The sequence below is a fragment of the Lynx canadensis genome, chromosome E2, assembly GCF_007474595.2.
Source record: "Lynx canadensis isolate LIC74 chromosome E2, mLynCan4.pri.v2, whole genome shotgun sequence".
Taxonomy (NCBI): Eukaryota; Metazoa; Chordata; class Mammalia; order Carnivora; family Felidae; genus Lynx; species Lynx canadensis.
In genome coordinates, this window is record NC_044317.1 from 44,909,749 (window position 1) to 44,928,405 (window position 18,657).

The 18,657-nt window shown below is 41.8% G+C and overlaps 1 protein-coding gene and 1 pseudogene across 1 annotated transcript in view; both read right to left on the bottom strand.

Annotated features, from left to right (window-relative positions):
• The window catches only part of ZNF568 (zinc finger protein 568), a 153,384-nt gene that overhangs the window by 15,539 nt on the left and 119,188 nt on the right, over positions 1-18,657 (bottom strand). Inside the window, exon 9 of the mRNA XM_036064246.1 lies at positions 909-932. Coding sequence (XP_035920139.1) covers positions 909-932 — 24 coding nt within the window. The remainder of the gene's footprint in view (positions 1-908; positions 933-18,657) is intronic.
• LOC115502525 lies at positions 11,502-12,085 on the bottom strand (annotated as a pseudogene).

Below are 18,657 nucleotides of genomic sequence, written 5' to 3' on the forward strand. Positions count from 1 at the left end.
TAAAATTAAAAAAGAAAGAAAGAAATCTGGCCTCCAAAGAGAGGTGTTGCCTTTGGCTCATGGGATGTAACTTCTAAACACTTGGAATTCCCCAAGTGACAAGGGTGTCTTTGTTATTTATGGTGGGCCCCTTAGACCACAGTGTAAGATTATGCTGATGAGATGGCTCAGGGTGAGGCTGACCATGCCTTAAAGACCAACCATGTATTCAGAGCTTGAGCCATGTGGTATCAGCTCAATCTCTAGGCAAATAAAAACTCTGGATACTGAAGCTTGGGTGAACTTTCCTCGTTGGCCATACTCTGCATATTGCCACATACTGATACTGGGAAGGTAAACTTCAAGTCTGGAACCCTCCCAGATTCTACCCTATTCATCTTATCCCTTGGGCTGATTTTAACATATTCTTTCCCTGTAATAAATGTGCCTATGAATATGGTAACTTTCAGGGAGTTCTAGGAATCTTTCTAGTGAATTATTGAACCTGAGGATGGTTGTGAGAAACCCTGAATTTACAGCCAGCTGGTCTGAAATGAGGGTGGTCCTAGGGACTCTCAACCTTAGAGCTAAGGTCTGAAGTGAGGGCAACCTTGTAGGGCCTGTTCCCTGAGACTGTGCAGTTTGCCTAATCCTCTGGGATGGCCTTTCAAATAAATGATGTTGGGATGTTAGTTATCCAAATGGAAAAAGTGAAACTGAACCCCTACCATATACCATATCCTAAAATCAATCCCAATTGAATTAAAGACTGAAACACAAAAGGCAAAACAATATCATTCATAGAAAACATGGGAGAGTACCTTTACTCACAGAGGAAAAGAGATTTATTTTTTTTTTAATTTTTTAATGTTTATTTTTGAAAGAGAGACAAGAGAGCAAGTGGCAGAGGGACAGAGAGAGAGGGAGACACAGAATCTGAAACTGGCTCCAGGCTCTGAGATGTCAACACAGAGCCCTATGTGGGGCTCAAACTCATGAACCGTGAGATCATGACCTTAGCTGAAGTCGGACGCTTAACCAACTGAGCCACCCAGGCGCCCCAAGGAAAAGAGATTTCGTAAACAAGACATAAATAAGTTAGTAAACGAAAGGAAAACACTGTTAAATATGATGGCATTACAATTGAGAATTTCTACTGCCACTTAATGTTAGAAGCCACATATTGAAAGTATGTATAGCTCACATAACTGACAAAGGATGACAATGTCAATCTACAATATTTAAGAAATAACCTACAATGCACCAAAAGGAACAAAAAACTGGAAACACAAAACTCAATGGAAGCATTAGAAAACGACGCGAAAGGGGCGCCTGGGTGGCGCAGTCGGTTAAGCGTCCGACTTCAGCCAGGTCACGATCTCGTGGTCCGTGAGTTCGAGCCCCGCGTCAGGCTCTGGGCTGATGGCTCAGAGCCTGGAGCCTGTTTCCGATTCTGTGTCTCCCTCTCTCTCTGCCCCTCCCCCGTTCATGCTCTGTCTCTCTCTGTCCCAAAAATAAATAAAAACGTTGAAAAAAAAAATTAAAAAAAAAAAAGAAAACGACGCAAAATAGAACTTCAGAAAAGAGAAACCATAAAAGGGCCGGGGGCGGGGAGGAGGGGGTTGAACCTTATTTAGTGCCCAAATATGCAAGTTTAAAATCAGAATAATGTATCAATTCATACCCACCAAATAGGTAAAAACTTAAAAGTCTAACAATATCAAGTAGTGGTGAGAATATGAGGTAACAGGGTTTAAAAACAGGTATAAACACTGAAAAACAATTGAGAAGGGTCTACTAACGTGGACCCAAGAAAGAATTCTACTGTTAGTTATATGCCCAGAGAAATTCTTGCACATGACACAAGAGACAAGTTCAAAAACATTCACAGGAGTAGTGTTTGTAATATAAAAGAAAAAAATGTATTTATACAATGGATGGCTACACAGTAAATTCACAACATAAATGAATCTCCTGAATATACACTAAGAGACAGGTAATGAAATCACAGAAGATTCCAAACTGTATGATTTTATTTATATCAAATTTAAAATAAAAACAAACACATATGTTTAACTGTAAAGAAAAGTAAGGGAATGAAAAACAAAATTCAGAAGTTACCTATAGAGACTGGACTGGGATGACTCATGGGGGTTTTTAATAATTAACATTCTACTTTTTAAATATGGGTGTTCAGATATTTGTCATACATTATACATTTTCCACACTCAATATTTAATAAAATCAGTTTTAAAATGTCAATTACAATACAGTATGGAAAGAACTACAACAGACACAGCATAGGGGAATGTCAGCACAGTCACTCAGTTACCAAGCATAATCAAGAGACTGAAGCAGGCTTCACAGAATCCAGAGAAAGTGGTGGTATGGGATATGCCCCCTCTTGTATTTCTTGTGCCATAGAGGCAAGAGATAGCACTGTGCATTATGGGAATAGCTAGAGTCGAGTGACAAAGGGAACAGAGTAACGAAGTTAAGAAGGATCAGATCATGAGACATTTTGACTTGTTCTCATAGCTGGGGGGGTTCTAAGCAGGATAAATTACATCTAATTACAAGTAGATGAATCTTGCTATGGAAAATGAAATAGTGACTTACTTAGGTTAAAGGGTATGTGAAAGTTTCATGTAACATATAGAAGATTAATTGGGGCCCGGGGCGGGGTGGGGGTGGTGGTGGAAACAGAGGATTCCAACAAGCAAAAACAAACTGAACAGCATTCCTTTTCTTTTCTTTTTTTCTCGAGGAGAGAGCAAGAGAAAGAGTGAACAAGTGAGCAGGGGAGGTGGGGGTAGGGAGAATCTTAAGCATCTTAAGCAGGCTCCACTCCCAGCTGCAGAGCCCAAAGTGCAGCTTGAGCTCATGACTGTGATATATGACTGGAGCCAAAATCAAGAGTTGGACACTTAACAACTGAGTCACCCAGGCACCCCTGAACAGCATTCCAAGTAGAGTGAACAGGGTAAGCTGTAGAGAAAGGAATATAGCCTGTATGTCTGAAGAGAAGACAGTTCACTGGGATAACTGGTGAGGTATTCTGGGAAAGGGGTAGACAGAAGTGATACTGGAGAAATCCAAAGGGGCCACGACAGAAAGGTCTTAGATGACAGATCATCCCTGCCAAGATTAAACCGCCTTCTCCAATACTAGGATTGGTGCTCCAATAAACATAGAATGTGCTTTACAGTAAATGTATAATGAAATGTATAAAAGTATAGCTTTGTCCTGAAAGTAACAGGGATTTACTGAATAAAGGAAATGACATGCCTGGACTATTTTATTGGCAAGGAGTAAAAGTAGAGCCAGGTAGTCCAATTAGGAAGACAATGCACTATTCTCCCTACACAAAAGTCTGATCTGGGATGCAGACAGTGGTGTGAGGTTATAAGGCATGACAACAAGAAACAGGAAACAGACAGAAGCAATGGGATTTGGGACCAGGAGGTAGGAGTTGGGAGAACTCCAGGTTGTCAGTTTCAGTGCAAATTCAGTTGAATTTCCATTACTATCACATTCTCCAAACCTTATATAATGACCACTTTATATATAGGATGTTATGAGGAAGCCCATGGTCACAAATCTAGTAAAGTGCAAAAACAGGATAAGACTCTACTCTTTTTAACAGTGCATAGCTTCTCATTAATACAGAGAAAGGACAATCCACCACTCTGAGGAGGAAATGAAGGGAGAAATGGACAGATGTCCAGGGTTGTAACGCAAGGGGAGCTGGAGTTCCTTCCTTACCAAAATGTGCTAAGAATGGATAGGGAGGATGTAGTTTCTCCTCTGAGAATCTGAGGAGGGTTCTGGCCAGGATGAAAAGGGGAAGACAAACTCACCAAATTCTCACAGAATTCAGAAGAAAAATCAGAGAAAGGAAGAAACAGATTAATCCAGAAGAGAAAGAGTATTTAGGGGCACCTGGATGGCTCAGTGAGTTAAGTGTCGGACTCTTAGTATCAGCTCAGGTCATGATCTCAGGGTTCGTGGGATTAAGCCCCATGTCAGGCTCTCGCTGGCAGTGCAGAGCCTGCTTGGGATTCTTTCTCTCCCTCTCTCTGCCGCTCCCCCACTTACACGGTCTCTCTCTAAATCTTTAAAAACATTAAAAAAAAAATAAAGCGTATTTTATTAGTCTCTCAAGAGAAAGGAATCCTTGAGAACTGATTGGCCAGAATGAAAAGCCACACTCAGACACATCCAAAGAAAAAACCCGAATATACTACAAATACTGCCATTCTTTTTTTTTTTTTTTTAACTTTTTTTTTTTTTTCAACATTTATTTATTTTTGGGACAGAGAGAGACAGAGCATGAATGGGGGAGGGTCAGAGAGAGAGGGAGACACAGAATCGGAAACAGGCTCCAGGCTCTGAGCCATCAGCCCAGAGCCCGACGCGGGGCTCGAACTCACGGACCGCGAGATCGTGACCTGGCTGAAGTCGGACGCTTAACCGACTGCGCCACCCAGGCGCCCCCAAATACTGCCATTCTTTAAAACTGACTACTCCAAAGCCACAGGAAGAGAGGAATTAGGTTATTAGGTTATTTCTAGACAAAATTTAAATAAACACTCCATATTAGAAATTTTACAACCAACATTTGCTGGTCATATCTCACACCAGGTGCTTATACATTAAATAGTTTGGGGGGTGGTGGTGCCTGGATGGTCAGTCAGTTAAGTGTCCAACTCCTGATTTTGGCTCAGGTCATGATCTCACAATTTGTGAGTTTGAGCCCTCCATTGGGCTCTGTGCTAACAGCATAGAGCCTACTTGGGATTCCCTCTCCCTCTCTCTCTCTCTGCCCCTCCCCTGCTCAAGCTCTCAAAATAAATAAATAAACTTAAAAAAAAAAAGATTAAATTGGGCAAAAGACAAAGTACTTTAGAAAAATATGAATGACTTTTCTATATTTGTATTAGGGAAGGCCATGACATGAAAGAAGAAAACATTTTTTGAAAACTCTGAATCTAAAACACATACAGAATAGATTAACTGTGAAAAAACTTCTAAAACAACTTATAAATGACAGAGAATATACTTAACATATATTCAACATAAACCAAAGAAGATAATGACCTTTGACAAGTGGGTAAAAGTAGAGGGATCCCAGTTATATAATTTGTTAAGTGTGTAATTTGAAGTGACTTAATAGAATCTATTTCCTCATCTGTCAACTTAGAGTAATTCCATATTTCATCAATTCTGAGATGCCACTGGTTGTAAAGCCACCATTACTTTATACACCAGGAAAGAAAAAAAATTCCACCAGTGAAACTATGACTGGCCAGGAATTGTGAAACCAGTCCAAATTCAGAGAATTTAAAATGTGAAGGGGAAAAAAAAATGGATTACAGAATATCTCATGGAGTTGTTAATGTGGATTCAACAAGACAACACATGTAAAAAACTTCAAACTATAAGTGGCTTAACAATCAGTTAAGTTAGTTGCTTTTGTCACTAGCATGATCCCATTCTGAAAACAAAATTACAAACCTACACTTTCGTACAGACAAAATTTGAAAATATTAATTCTATCTCTACATGGTGGGACCATGGTTGACAAACTTTCTGAAATGTTCTCAAGTTTTGAAATGTTTTTAAGAACCCTATTTTACTTTAATCATTAGAAAGAGAGCAATTAGGTTATTTCTATCTTGGAGAAAAAAGTACATAGAGCTGATGCAGGCAGGCAGGACTTCAGGCTGTTAGAAATTTGGAAGCATGTGACCCTGAAGCGGACAACAAAGAAATTAGTGAGACTGAAGTGAGTAACCTCATTTTGTTCTTTAACTTCTCTGCCAAAGCAGAGAGGCACATCTGTCACAACTATTCTGGGAATGGATAAAATTCAGGGAAATGGAAATTCTAGATGGATGAGACAATGTATGCAAAACAGACAGTCCTGGGTTAGACTCTTACCTGGTTTAGGAAAACTGCTCCATAAATTTGGTTTCCTTCTCGCTTACCCTTTTTTTTTCTTCAAATCACTACTGTAAATTTTTTGGATAGAATCCTGAAATAGGATATTGTTCTGTAAACCAAGAAACCCTTTCCAAGAAGAGAGTGCCAAATACAACTTACCTCTGCCATGCCTTGTGATGTACAGCAGCTTTTCTCTCCTCTTCTGGACTCCTAGAAAATGAAAAAGATGGACAGTGGTTAATAAACTATGAGACAACAGACCCTTTCTGGAGCCCAGACGAGGCCAAATCAGAGCAAACCCTGGCCCCACTCCAGGCACGGAGAGTGAGCCCAAAGCCAAAGAAGGCTGTAACCCCATCCCCACTCTTATCATCACAGAAAGCAGGCGACCTTAGGGGCCCAGACAGGAGTCCTGGGAGAGAACCCCAGACTGTGGCCTCCTTCCTCCACAGGAGACTGAGCTCTTCCAGGCTCCGTAGACAGAGTCCGAGAGGCAGCCGGCCATGTGGGGCTCTCCCACTGGGCCTTAGAAAGCCTCGCTTAATGTACTAACCACTGCTCCACGGGCACTGGTCGCCGAGCAAAGGAGGTCGGGCTCACAAACCACTTCGGGAGAGTATCGCACAGACTTTCCGTCCAGGCAGAAGGTCACACAGCAGCGACACCTCTGACCTCGAGAAACCGCCAGCCAGCTTCAGAGCCAGCATGATACCACTCCCACACCCTGTGCCGATGCGCTGCTGATACCTCCCTCCCCCGAGTGAAGACTAGAGCCCTCGACATTCCCCAACCTCCGCTACGTCTTTACTTTTCAAGCGGGAGGACACAGCCTAGAAATGCCCAACGGCCACCCGTTTGTTAGACTCCAGACACACCATGGCCCCGCCCCGGAGCCCCTCAGCATTCACTTTTCCGGGGTCCTCACATTCCAGTCTGCTAGAATCCGCCCCAAACTGGTGACACAGCCGACCCGCAACGCCCCGACCCTTTACACCCGAACTCCCGCCAACTCACCACCGGCCAAGCCAACTTCGGCCGGAAGTGGAATATGCCGCGGAGCCCCCAGAAAAATGTAGTCCAGGGGAGGAAAAATTCAGCTGGAGCCTGGCCGGCACAACAGTCTTCGCCCAGTGTCGCGTCGTGTTCCTAGCCTTCAGTGAAGGCCAGTACTGACAGCCCAGCCTCACCTAGCATCTTCTAAGGACCTCGGCGCACCGACAGGTCCAAGCAGCAATAAGGTGGCTGCTGTTGGGTGGGGGAAGGGCTGTGGACCGAGGAGGCTTCTGGGAAATGTAGCCCCCCAGCCAGGGGAAGGGTCAGTCCCCAAAGTTAACCCGTCTGCAGCAGTCCTCGCTCCAAACTGGGAAATGCCCAGAGGTCTCTTAAGAACTGTAGTTAAAAGCCGGGAAGCAGACAGTCCAGAGTACTCTTCACAAGGAGCCGTGCTCTGAGAGCGGGATCCTGAGTGGACGACTCCCCGATACGCCGCTAACTAGGAATCCTCCCGGATGTGGGTTCAGCCCGTCCCACGATCCCTCCTGGTAAGAGTGCTCAGGTGCGTTTAAGTGCTCAAGTTTCGGCTGAGAATTCATTCCCCCGTCCCGGGCACCACCAGAAAGCGCACTCCTCCCTCCGTCAGTACTGCCGTTACGCAGAAGCCAGGTGTCCGGGCTCTTCAACCCAATTCCGGCGGGGCCTCAGGCACCGGGAGCGGCGGATCCTCGGGACGTCTGGGAAATGTAGTCCCGGCCTAACGGGTTTGGGAATGTGGCGGAGGAGACCTTGAATGAAAGGTGGGAGTCTTGAACTCAGGACGAGGGTGTGGGGGCAGAGAAGGGCCACCAGGAGGTTGAAGGAGGATAAGCGTAAGTCCGGAGTAGAAATCATGGAATACTAGTACTGAACTCTATATGCCATATATTAGTGTTTTCAAACTTGTTATAAGTACATAAATACAGGTAGAAATGCACTTGGGTCCTAAGTCTTTGGAAAGTTACACTAACATTTGTTAACAGTAGTTAATTGTTAGGATGTGTAATTGTAATTTTTTTCTTTTAAAAGTATTCCCTTATGGGGCGCCTGGGTGGCTCAAATGGTGAGGCGTCTGACTTCCGCTCAGGTCATAAGCTCGCTGTTCATGGGTTCCGCCCTGCATCGGGATCTCTGCTGACAGCTGTCAGCACAGAGCCTGGAGCCTGCTTCGGATTCTGTGTCTCCCTCTCTCTCTGCCCCTCCCCCCCCTCAAAAATAAACAAACATTAGAAGTATTCCCTTATATTTTCGCCATTATCTTGTCCTTATGAAACATTACTTATTCAATTTTGTTAAAAATAAAATGAGTAAGTATAGATTCTGAAATTGATGAACTAGAAAACAAAAAAGTTGGTCAGATTTTTAAAATGTAGAGTTTGGTTCTAAAAGATACACGAGACACAATATTGATAAATGATAACAAAATGAAACAAATTAGAAGAAGAACATTAGAAAGGAGAAAGGTTAAACCATAGATATAGAATTTAAAAGAATTTTGAGGCTATTATGAGCAACTCCATAACCACAGTAGAGGTCATTGTAGATTTTGCAGTGAAATTGAAATTACTAATTTCTGCTAAGAAGTAGAAAGCCTGAACAGAATAGCCATATTAAATGTAAATATGTCTTAAAACTGTACTGTTAAAAGGTTCCAGATGGCTATAGCTGAGTTTTAACTACTTTTTGAATGATTTTTCACTTTATTCAGATGCCAGAAAAAGATGGAATACTCTCTAGTTTTAGAGAATACTCTCTAATTAGACAGGCCAAAAGAAAAGTATTGATTAGTTTCACTTGGGTTAAAAGATAAACTGAGGCACTAAATTTTCAAGAGTTTGAGTGTACATGAGTTTCCATTAGGCAGCATCAGACTGAAAGTGTTAGGAGTACTCTACCAACAGGAGCTAGTGGAGAGGTATTTTTTTTTAATTTTTTTTAACGTTTTATTTATTTTTGAGACAGAGAGAGACAGAGCATGAACGGGGGAGGGTCAGAGAGAGGGAGACACAGAATCTGAAATGGGCTCCAGGCTCTGAGCTGTCAGCACAGAGCCCGACGCGGGGCTTGAACTCACAGACCGTGAGATCATGACCTGAGCCGATGTCGGACGCTCAACCGACAGGGTGCCCCTGGAGAGGTCTTTTTATAGAAAAGACACTGAGGAGCGCCTGGGTGGCTCAGTCGGTTAAACGACCAACTTCGGCTCAGGTCATGATCTCACAGTTCATGGGTTCAAACCCTGAATCGGGCTCTGTGCTAACAGCTCAGAGCCTGGAGCCTGCTTCAGATTCTATGTCTCCCTCTCTCTCTGCTGCTTCCCCACTCATGCTCTGTCTCTCTCTCTCTCAAAATTAAATAAACATTAAAAAAAAAGAAAAGAAAAAAGAGAAAACACTGAAACACAGCAAGGAAATTATCTGGTTAGATATACCATAAGCAGTTGCCTTGTTTGGTAAAACTAACTTGGCTGTTTGTTATAGGTTGTTCTTAAATTTTATTTTCTCTGATAGGGGTGCATTGATTTTGGGTTAGGTTTTGATTTGCTTTGGTAAGCTACCAAGGCATTAGAACTATCTCAGTCTAATGGCATCCTTGTTTAATTATTTTAACATTTGTGATCATAGATGCAAAAATTCCAAATAAAAGGCTGATATCTTGGAGCTTGTGTTTTGTATATCTTTTTTCCTTTTTTCAAGCAATTTATATTTATTATATTTTCCAAAAGTCTGGGTTCATAACATATTGCAGATTTTATTTTATTTTTTGGATTGAAGTAAATTTATTAATCTCCTTATTAGGATTAACACAGTAATTGATGACAATTTGCTAAGTGACAGTTTTTAGGAACTGGAGGGAGGGCAGGGAGACAAGATAGAAGAGGATTTGTTCCTATTAACCGTCCACCCAGTGTGGGTGGGTGAAAGCAGTAACCACACATCAAAGCCTGAGTTAACCCAAGCGTTCCTTCATGCAGGCGGTTCATATAAAGGAGTAAAAATCACTGTGAGCTTCTCCAGCTCTCAGACTGGCATCCTTTTCCCAGCTGGGTGCTCTTTCCAGAACACAGCAGCCCAAATCCATCGTGACTTGTTCAGACTTTTGAGTTTTCCCGAGGAGATCCAAAATATTTATTGCTTCGTGTTTTCAAGTAATTGGAAAAGGGTCAGAAAAAGGAATGAAGTTCATTGAATAACAAAATTTCTTTTCAAAAACGTTCTGTTCCCAGTTAAAATGAAGCATAGCTGCATCGGGAGCATTTGCTGTGCAATTCTGAAACCAAACGAGACTCTACAAATCACTAACAACGAGCACATGGCTTCTACATAAAACCGCGTGAGAGAGGGACACCGTGGCTAGGAAGGTCAGCCAGGAAGGGGCTGCACAGAGCCCACAGGGAGCCAGGAGCTGCTCGTGCTCTGAACCTACAGGTCAGCAGATGAGAGTGAACAGTCTCCTCCTTTCTTCCCCTGCTCCTGCAGTTTCTGGCTCTGCAGTTGTGGTGGCCACCGAGGCAGTGCTGTCCCTGGCCAGAAGGGGACCTCCACCATGTGTCCCATCAGAGCTTCACAGAGCAGCCCAGAGATTTAACAGCCTTCTAGTTGGAGATTTCTTTTACATATCTGGCAATACATGGTGAATTTTATCCCTGTGATTTATCTCCGTGGACCTCTCAAGTGCATCTAGAGTAAGACATTCTGTTTCCAGATGTTGTTTTGGAATACTGAGGGTACTGAGAAAAAAGTGCCTTACAACTTGCTAGTTCTACCTGGAAGGAAGAAAAATCATCTTAACCACAGACTACTGATGCCTTGTGGTGATCAGCATAAGGGGCTCCCTGCTCCCACCAGGGCCTCCAAGAAGTCCTCTCAGTGGAGGACAGAGCACCTTACCCCTTACATGAAGGCACCCAGCACCCTGCTCTGAGTGGAGTCACCTGGGGAGCCAGGCTGCCACAGGTGCCAGAGGCCTCTTGTCTGGGCCTCAGCTGGGCCCCTTGTGTCTCCTTTCTCTGCCCCCAAGTTCTCCACTGCACAGTACCCACAGCGAGAGCCTGGGCATTTCCCTGGGGCTGTGACCACCCTGCAGGTGCCCCTGGCCTCATTGACCCAGTGGAGTGAGAGGGACAATGGAGACAGCCCTGCCTTTATCAGGGGAGGGGGCAACATCACCTTTGGCCTTGAAATGATGGTTGGAATGGGTAGTACAAGGGGCGGTGACACGTTGCAGTCCACAGAGGCCATCAGAAATGGCTTGTAATCCTGATCTTGTGCACACTTAGCTGTACACAGCCAAAAGAGGAGACTCCAAAATCAGAGAAATGGTCACCTGTAATGACCCAGAGTTGCAGATTCTCGACCCGGTGTGCAGCCCGTTATTAGCTTGGTATTAGGCAGCTTACGTATTTATCAGGAAAACACTCCTAGAGCAAATCTTGAAAAAGATGAAGTAGCAGGAAAATGACAGAAGAGTAATTCATTTATGTAGTCCCTAGAGACACATCACTAAAATGCTTCAAGTCAAAGACCATCCCGCTGACAATAAACTTAAAATAAAAACGGGATTATAATTTTCCTGAATTTTGGATAATCTTCAAATTTCTCAAGGAACCACTGGTGATACTGCTGTGCTCGGGAGAGTAAAAAGGTAAAGAGAGTGCCTCCCCTTGGTATTTTATATTGTCTCCCCTGGTTTCCGGAGATTCCTCAGGATATGGTCTGAATGGATGTTTATCAGCATGCCTATTAACCACAAGCAGAAACCTACTAGAAATCGGGGATCAGTGACCCAGTCATCAGCATACACCGCATACTGACTCAAGTATCTGCTTTGCAAATAGCCGTTACAGATACACAACACGAACGCCAACGTACATGCGTATAGGAGCATCGGCTTTTCTCCTCGGATCAGAAACGGGAAAAAACAAGCACCGTTGCGCGTAGTGGATGAGTAAGGTGGCCAGGAGGATGCGGTTGGGCGCGTGGCGCAGGCGCTGCGGCAGCTGGTAGGTGGGGCGCGGGGACGCACAGCGCCCGTACGCCCAGCGCGTCAGCTGCACCGAGCCCAGCAAGCCCAGCGCGCACTCCAGGTAGGCGAACGCGTCCAGGTGGCACCCCTCGGCCGGCTCCATCGCGGGGGACAGCGGGCGCGCCCCATGGCCCAGTGTCCGGGGCGGGCCACTTATAGAGCGGGGCGAGGGGCCGGGGGTGGGGGCTGCGGTTACCTGAGGCCAGTGCAGGCAGCAGACGCCAGGCATCGAGCCCCACCTCCGGCCCTTGCGGTCCGGAGGGCAGTCCAGATTGCAGATTTTAAAAAAGAAAGAAAGAAAGAAAGAAAGAAAAAAAAAAAAACCTTTGTATTTAACCACAATTTGAGAAATACTACTCTAAAAAACAAATGATGTGATGGGATATTTACCTGGTCTTTGAAGAAATAGCTATGTGGCTTTCTGTATTGTAATTAATATGACCAAAGACTCCCAAGAAAATAAGATCGTATTTACATCCTTAATGAAAATTTCAAGGCTGGGGCACCTGGGTGGCTCAGTGGGTTGAACATCCGACTTGGGCTCAGGTCATGTCTCACAGTTTGTGAGTTCAAGCCCCACATCAGGCTCACTGCTGTCAGCATGGACCCTGCTTTGGATCCTCTGCCCCCCCACCCCGCTCAGGCTCTCAAAATAAATCATTTTAAAAAATTTCGAGGCTGGCTGTAATCTCCCTCCTGTAGCACTTGTTTGTCCCATCTTGGCCATATAGTAAAGATCAGACCAGTGTCTAAGAAACTGCAAAAGATAATATCTTTTATTCAGAGGTGCCCCTCTTCCACCTCTAACATGAGGGCATTAGTCATCCTGTGGGACATGCCTTACTGGCTGCAAATTCATCTATCATTTGTAACTACCTTCACTTTATCATTTTGATTTAACGATCAGATCAGTTCCAGGGTGCCTGTGTGGCTCAGTGGGTTAAGCACTGGAGTTCAGCTCAGGTCATGATCTTGCGGTTTGTGAATTCAAGTCCCATGTAAGGCTCAGGGCTGACAGCTCAGAGGCTGGAGCCTGCCTCAGATTCTGTGACTCCCTCTCTCTCTGCCCCTCCCCTGCTCATGTTCTATCTTTTGAAAAATAAATAAATGTTAAAAAAAATTAAATATAAAGATCAGATCAGTTCCAGTGCCCCACATTTTAGATAACACTTACGGTTTACTCTCTACCCTCTCAATATTTGTCCCTTCAAGCAACTCCCAGACGTAGCAGAGATCACACTTGCACATTAGACCACCACATCTTAGAAAGTTATTATCCAACATGCAACAAGAAAGTAAAATTTCACAATGGTTGAGGCTAATACCACAAATTTGTATGTTACTTAAGCCTCTCTAATACATGCAGAGGGATCATCAATGGTAAGAAACAACTTTGGAGTAGGCACCAGTCATAGCATAGCTCTCTACCAAGCTCATTTAACAGAGACTATATTGGGAGCATTACATAAAATGGTTGCTCATGATGCTTTCAGTTGTTAAATTTAGTTAGAGGAGATAGAGCAGCTGGTTATTTGGGAACACTAAAACAGTCATTAGTTATGCTCCAGAAACAGCTGCTGAAGCTTTGCCTTGGCTTTGATGCTGGCACTCTGACCCAAGCAGCTGCCAGTGCAGCTGATGTGAATCTGTATTTGTTGGTATACAAAGTTATCGGTATACATCAGTGGCTAACTTTCCATGGCTTGCCAAGCTAAGAAAAATGAAACTACTGACACTGAATTAACAGTGTCAAAAATTAAGAACTTTCATAAACATATACATTCTATAGGATCCACCCAATCCACTGCTAGGTATGTATCCAAGACAAATGAAAACGTAGATCTATACAAAGACTTGTATACAAATGTTCATGGCAGCTTTATTTGTAATAGTCCCAAACCTGAAACAACCCAATTATTCATCAACAGGTGATTGGATAAACAAATTATGGTATGCTTACTCAGCAATAAAAAGAAACTGCTGCCACATGGATGGAGTCATGGACGGATTTATCCATGAATTCACAGATTCATGGATGGATTGATCACACAGTTGGTTAAGCAATTAAGTCTGTTAAGTATCTAAGCAAATGAAGCCAGATACCAAAGACAATGTCTAATTCCACTTATATAAAGTTTCGAAATAAGCAAAACTAATCTATGGAAATGGAAGTCAGAAGAATGATTATCTCAGAAGAGGATGGTTATTGTCTGGGAAGAATCCCTGGGAACTTTCTGAGGGGATGGAAATATTCTATTTCTTGATCTGGATAGTAAATACACAATTATATCCATATGATGTATACTTAAGATTTTTATATTTTACCATATGTAAATTATACTCTAATTTTTAAAAAGGGAAAGAGAGGGGCGCCTGGGTGGCTCAGTCGGTTAAGTGTCCAACTTCAGCTCAGGTCATGATCTCACAGTTCGTGGGTTCAAGCCCCGTGTCGGGCTCTGCGTTGACAGCTCAGAGCCTGGAGCCTGCTTCAGGTTCTGTGTCTTCCTCTCTCTCTGCCCCTCCCCCACTCACACTCTGTCTCTCTCAAAAATGAATAAACATTAAAATAAATTAAAAATGAATAAAAATAAAAAAGAGAAAGAAAAAACCCTTCAGTCATTAAATAAATGGGTGGGGAAGTTTTAGAGACATGAGTCAGGGTAGAGAAAAGGGAAAAAGTAATGATGGGCAAACAGCCTGACACCTGTGGACTAATCAAGGGCCTACAAATATTTCAGACCTACGTATAGGCTTTAAGATATGAGAACTACAATAGGAAAATTAACATTTATAATCCAGTGTCTCTAAAATTCAATTTGGCCAGTTTAATTCTCAATAGTGTTTTATGTAGATATATAAAAATAATTTTGATGTAGGCTGCACTTTTTATTGCATTTGATTTTAAGTGTGCTGAAGGCTTCATAAGTCCTGAAAGTTTATTTTGGTCTTAAAATAGCATTGCCCCTTCCTTCATTTCCTCTCTTCCTTCTGTTTTGTCTTCTTCATTCTCACACTTCTGAACTGGAAATAGTCTTCTACACCAAGGATCTTGGCCTCTGCCCTCCACATTTTAATGTGGTCCAGCATACTCAGTCCTCATTTAACTCCTCGTGAAAGGACTTTTCACTAGGCCCAGTGGCAATTTTTAGGAAAGACATGGGATTCTTTCTGATTAGAGATCTGGCCCATTTCCCCTGGTCTACAGGCCTCAAAATAATCAAATTTTCTCACAAGCTAACCAAAATCTAGGTTGCTTTTAGGCAAACTTTGAGACCCAATACATTCAATGCAAAGGGAAAGTTTGATATAACATGATTAAATAAAGCATGTACCCATTCTTCTTACTTTAGCAAAACCCTGCAAACCCTTCCTAGTAATTCTTGGCGTATAGTCCATATAGAAATGGAGACTTCCAATTTATCCTTTGAAAATCATAGGACAACTAACAGTACTCTTGCATCAGAATTTCATCTGAAACTTCTGACTTTACAGATATTATATCTTAATCATAGGCTTAGGAAGTATGTGATTATGCTTGTTTTTTTTTTTTTTTCCCAGAGCTGCTTCTTTTTGAGATCATTAAGTCAAGTTTTAGGACATCATTTGGACTTGAGAATTATATGTAATGCAATTCTATTGAAAAGAAATATAGGTACCTGATCCATGCCTCCTAACTTTATCTTTGGTTTTGCTGGGTTTTGTTTGATTCTTTTACCTCAGGTGCACATAGGGTTTTGGCTTTTTTTTTTTTTAAAGATTTTATTTTAAGTAATCTCTGCACTCAACGTGGGGCTTGAACTCACAAAGCCAAGATCAGGAGTTGGATACTCCACTGACTGAGCCAGCCAGGTGCCCCTCAGGTGCATATAAGTGATATAAATAACAGCACTTCTACATTAGGTTACTTAGCTGGTTAGTGTACTAGATTTTGATATTATAAAATAATATCAAGATTATATTTCCTATCCATTGATATCAGGCATGGCAATGTATAAAAGTGACATAGCCATTTCAAAGCAGAAGCTTTAAGAGCTGTTGAATGGTTTCACCATCTCTTTTTTCTCTCTGCCACAAGACTTTAATGTTCTGTGTAAGTGCTGCTTCTTCAACCTAGGTCCTGGAATAAAGGTGGTATGGAACAGAACAGCTGCCAACTTACAATGGACATGGATATGAGAAATAATTCCTTGTTGTTGTAAGTCCCTAGGCTTTTGGAGTCATTTTTCATAACATCATAATTTGTCCTAAACTGATCAACAAAGTTATTTATTTTAAATAATGTTATAGTACTCATGAACCCACCACCCAGCATATTATCTTTAACTTTGATAATAACCTATATGTTATTATATATAACCTCACCCTTACCCCTTCCTCTCCAAATGGAGCAAATATCATCCTGAATCCTGTGTTCATTAGTCCCTTGCTTTGCTTCTATGTAGTTTTACTGCATTTATATGTTTTGCTAAAAAGTATATTTTTATCAAATTATTTTTTACTTTATAAAAAGGTTAATTATATGTAATCTTTGGAATCTTTTCTAACATTATCATAAGATTTTCTGTACTGTTGTGTGACATTGCCATTCATTTTGACTGCTATATAATTAATTCCATTGTGAGAACAAAGCACTTTCTCCAGTTGATGGACATCTGGGTTATTTCTGTGTTTTGGCTGTTGAGAGCAGTGCAACAATGTACATTCTTGTATATGTCTCCTGGTGTTCATGTGTAAGAGCTTATCTTGGGTGTATTCCTAGGAATGGAGTTCCTGGGCATGTAAATGTTCAACCACAGAAGATAAAACGAAATATTTTACAAGATGGCCTACTCATTTAAGTTCCTACAAGTAATTAACAACTGAACTTGGGAACACGCATCCTCTCCAACACTTGGTATTTGTATTGAATAGCTTCTGTTTGCCCCTCCCCATCAATTCTGTACCCTTTTCACCCTACTCTATGCCCCAGAGGCTGACTTGTATGGATTTCATCAATGTCAGGTATGTATATAACAAATATACTTTCCTAATTTGTACCTTGTTTTTTGTAGTTTCTAGTTGCATCCATCTGCCTACCAGGAGATGAGAGAGAGAGAGAGAGAGAGAGAGAGAGAGAGAGAGAAGAGTGAATGAGGCATTTATCTCCCCACCTCCTTTTTGCCCTTGTAGAAGTGTGGTATTGACTATGTCCCTCAGCTAAAAGTCTCAGCTCCTGACAAGCATCCCTTCCACATAGCCCTCTCTATTTTGGGGTTCTGGTAGTCTCTTCCCCTGACTCCTCTCACGCTTAGGGTAATAATGGATCTCTGTCTCAGGATATTGTGGTTTCTCTATTACTGTCCACATTTTTATAAATAGTTCCTTTAATAATCGCTACTCAACTTACCCAGTTTGAGTGATATCTATTTCTTGAAAGGCCTTGACTGATACATTATTGTTAGACTCTAAATTTCCTAATTGGGAGGATGTAAAATGATATTTTGTTGTGCTTTTGAACTTGCATTTCTCCTATCCTTAATTACATTGAATCTCTCTTCATATATTTATTGATCTCATACTTTCTTTTTTGAAATGCTTGTTTATGTTTCCTGTCAATATTCCTATTGGGTTGTTTTACTTTTCTTACTGATTTTATTTTTATTTGTATATTTTTTAAAGTTTATGTATTTATTTTGAAAGAGAGTGCATGTGAATGGGGAAGGGGCAGAAAGAGAGGGAGAGAGAAAACCCCAAGCAGGCTCTGTGCTATCAGTACAGAGTCCGGCGAGGGACTTGATCCCATGAACCATGACATTATCAGTACAGAGTCCGACTAGGGACTTGATCCCATGAACCATGACATCATGACCTCAGCCAAAATCAAGAGTCAGATACTCAACTGACTGAGCCACTCAGTGTCTCCTTGCTTTTCTTACTGATTTTAGAAATGTTTGAAATATATATATTCTCTTTTTTTATTTTTAATGTTTATTTTTTGAGAGAGAAAGAGAGTGCAAATAGGAAAGGGGCAGAGAGAGAAGGAAATACAGAATCCGAAGCAGGCTCCAGGCTCCACGCCATTAGCACAGAGCCAGATGCAGGGCCTGAAGTCACAAACCATGAGATCATGACCTGAGCCAAAGTCGGACACCCAACTGACTGAGCCACCCAGGATCCCCCAAAGTATATATACTCTTGATATCAATTCTTTATTAGTTATGTGTATGGCATATGTCTTTTCCTAATTTATAACTTTTTTTTTGTTTTAAAATTTCATTTGATGGTGACTGAACACTTACAATGGCCAAATATATAAATTGTTTCATTTTTAATCAACAATTTGTGTGTTTTATTTTAAGAAATATTTTCTTACCTCAATGTCTAAAAGGTATTCAACTATATATATATATTTTTTTTACCAGTGTTTTAAGTTTTAACATTAAAATCCTTCATCTATATGGCTTTATTTTTGAGTATTGTTGAAGGTTAGATCTCATCTTTTTGCCAAATAAAAAAAACAAATTTTCCAGCTCCCGATTAAACTGTTCCTTCTTTCCTCACTGGCCTGTTGTCTCCAAGTGTACTGGAATGAATGGCGGCCTAGATTTACCATATTCATGGATTCTAAGATTTACCATATTCATGGATTCTAAGATTAAGATTCTAAGATTCTAAGATTGTTCAATTTTCATGTAA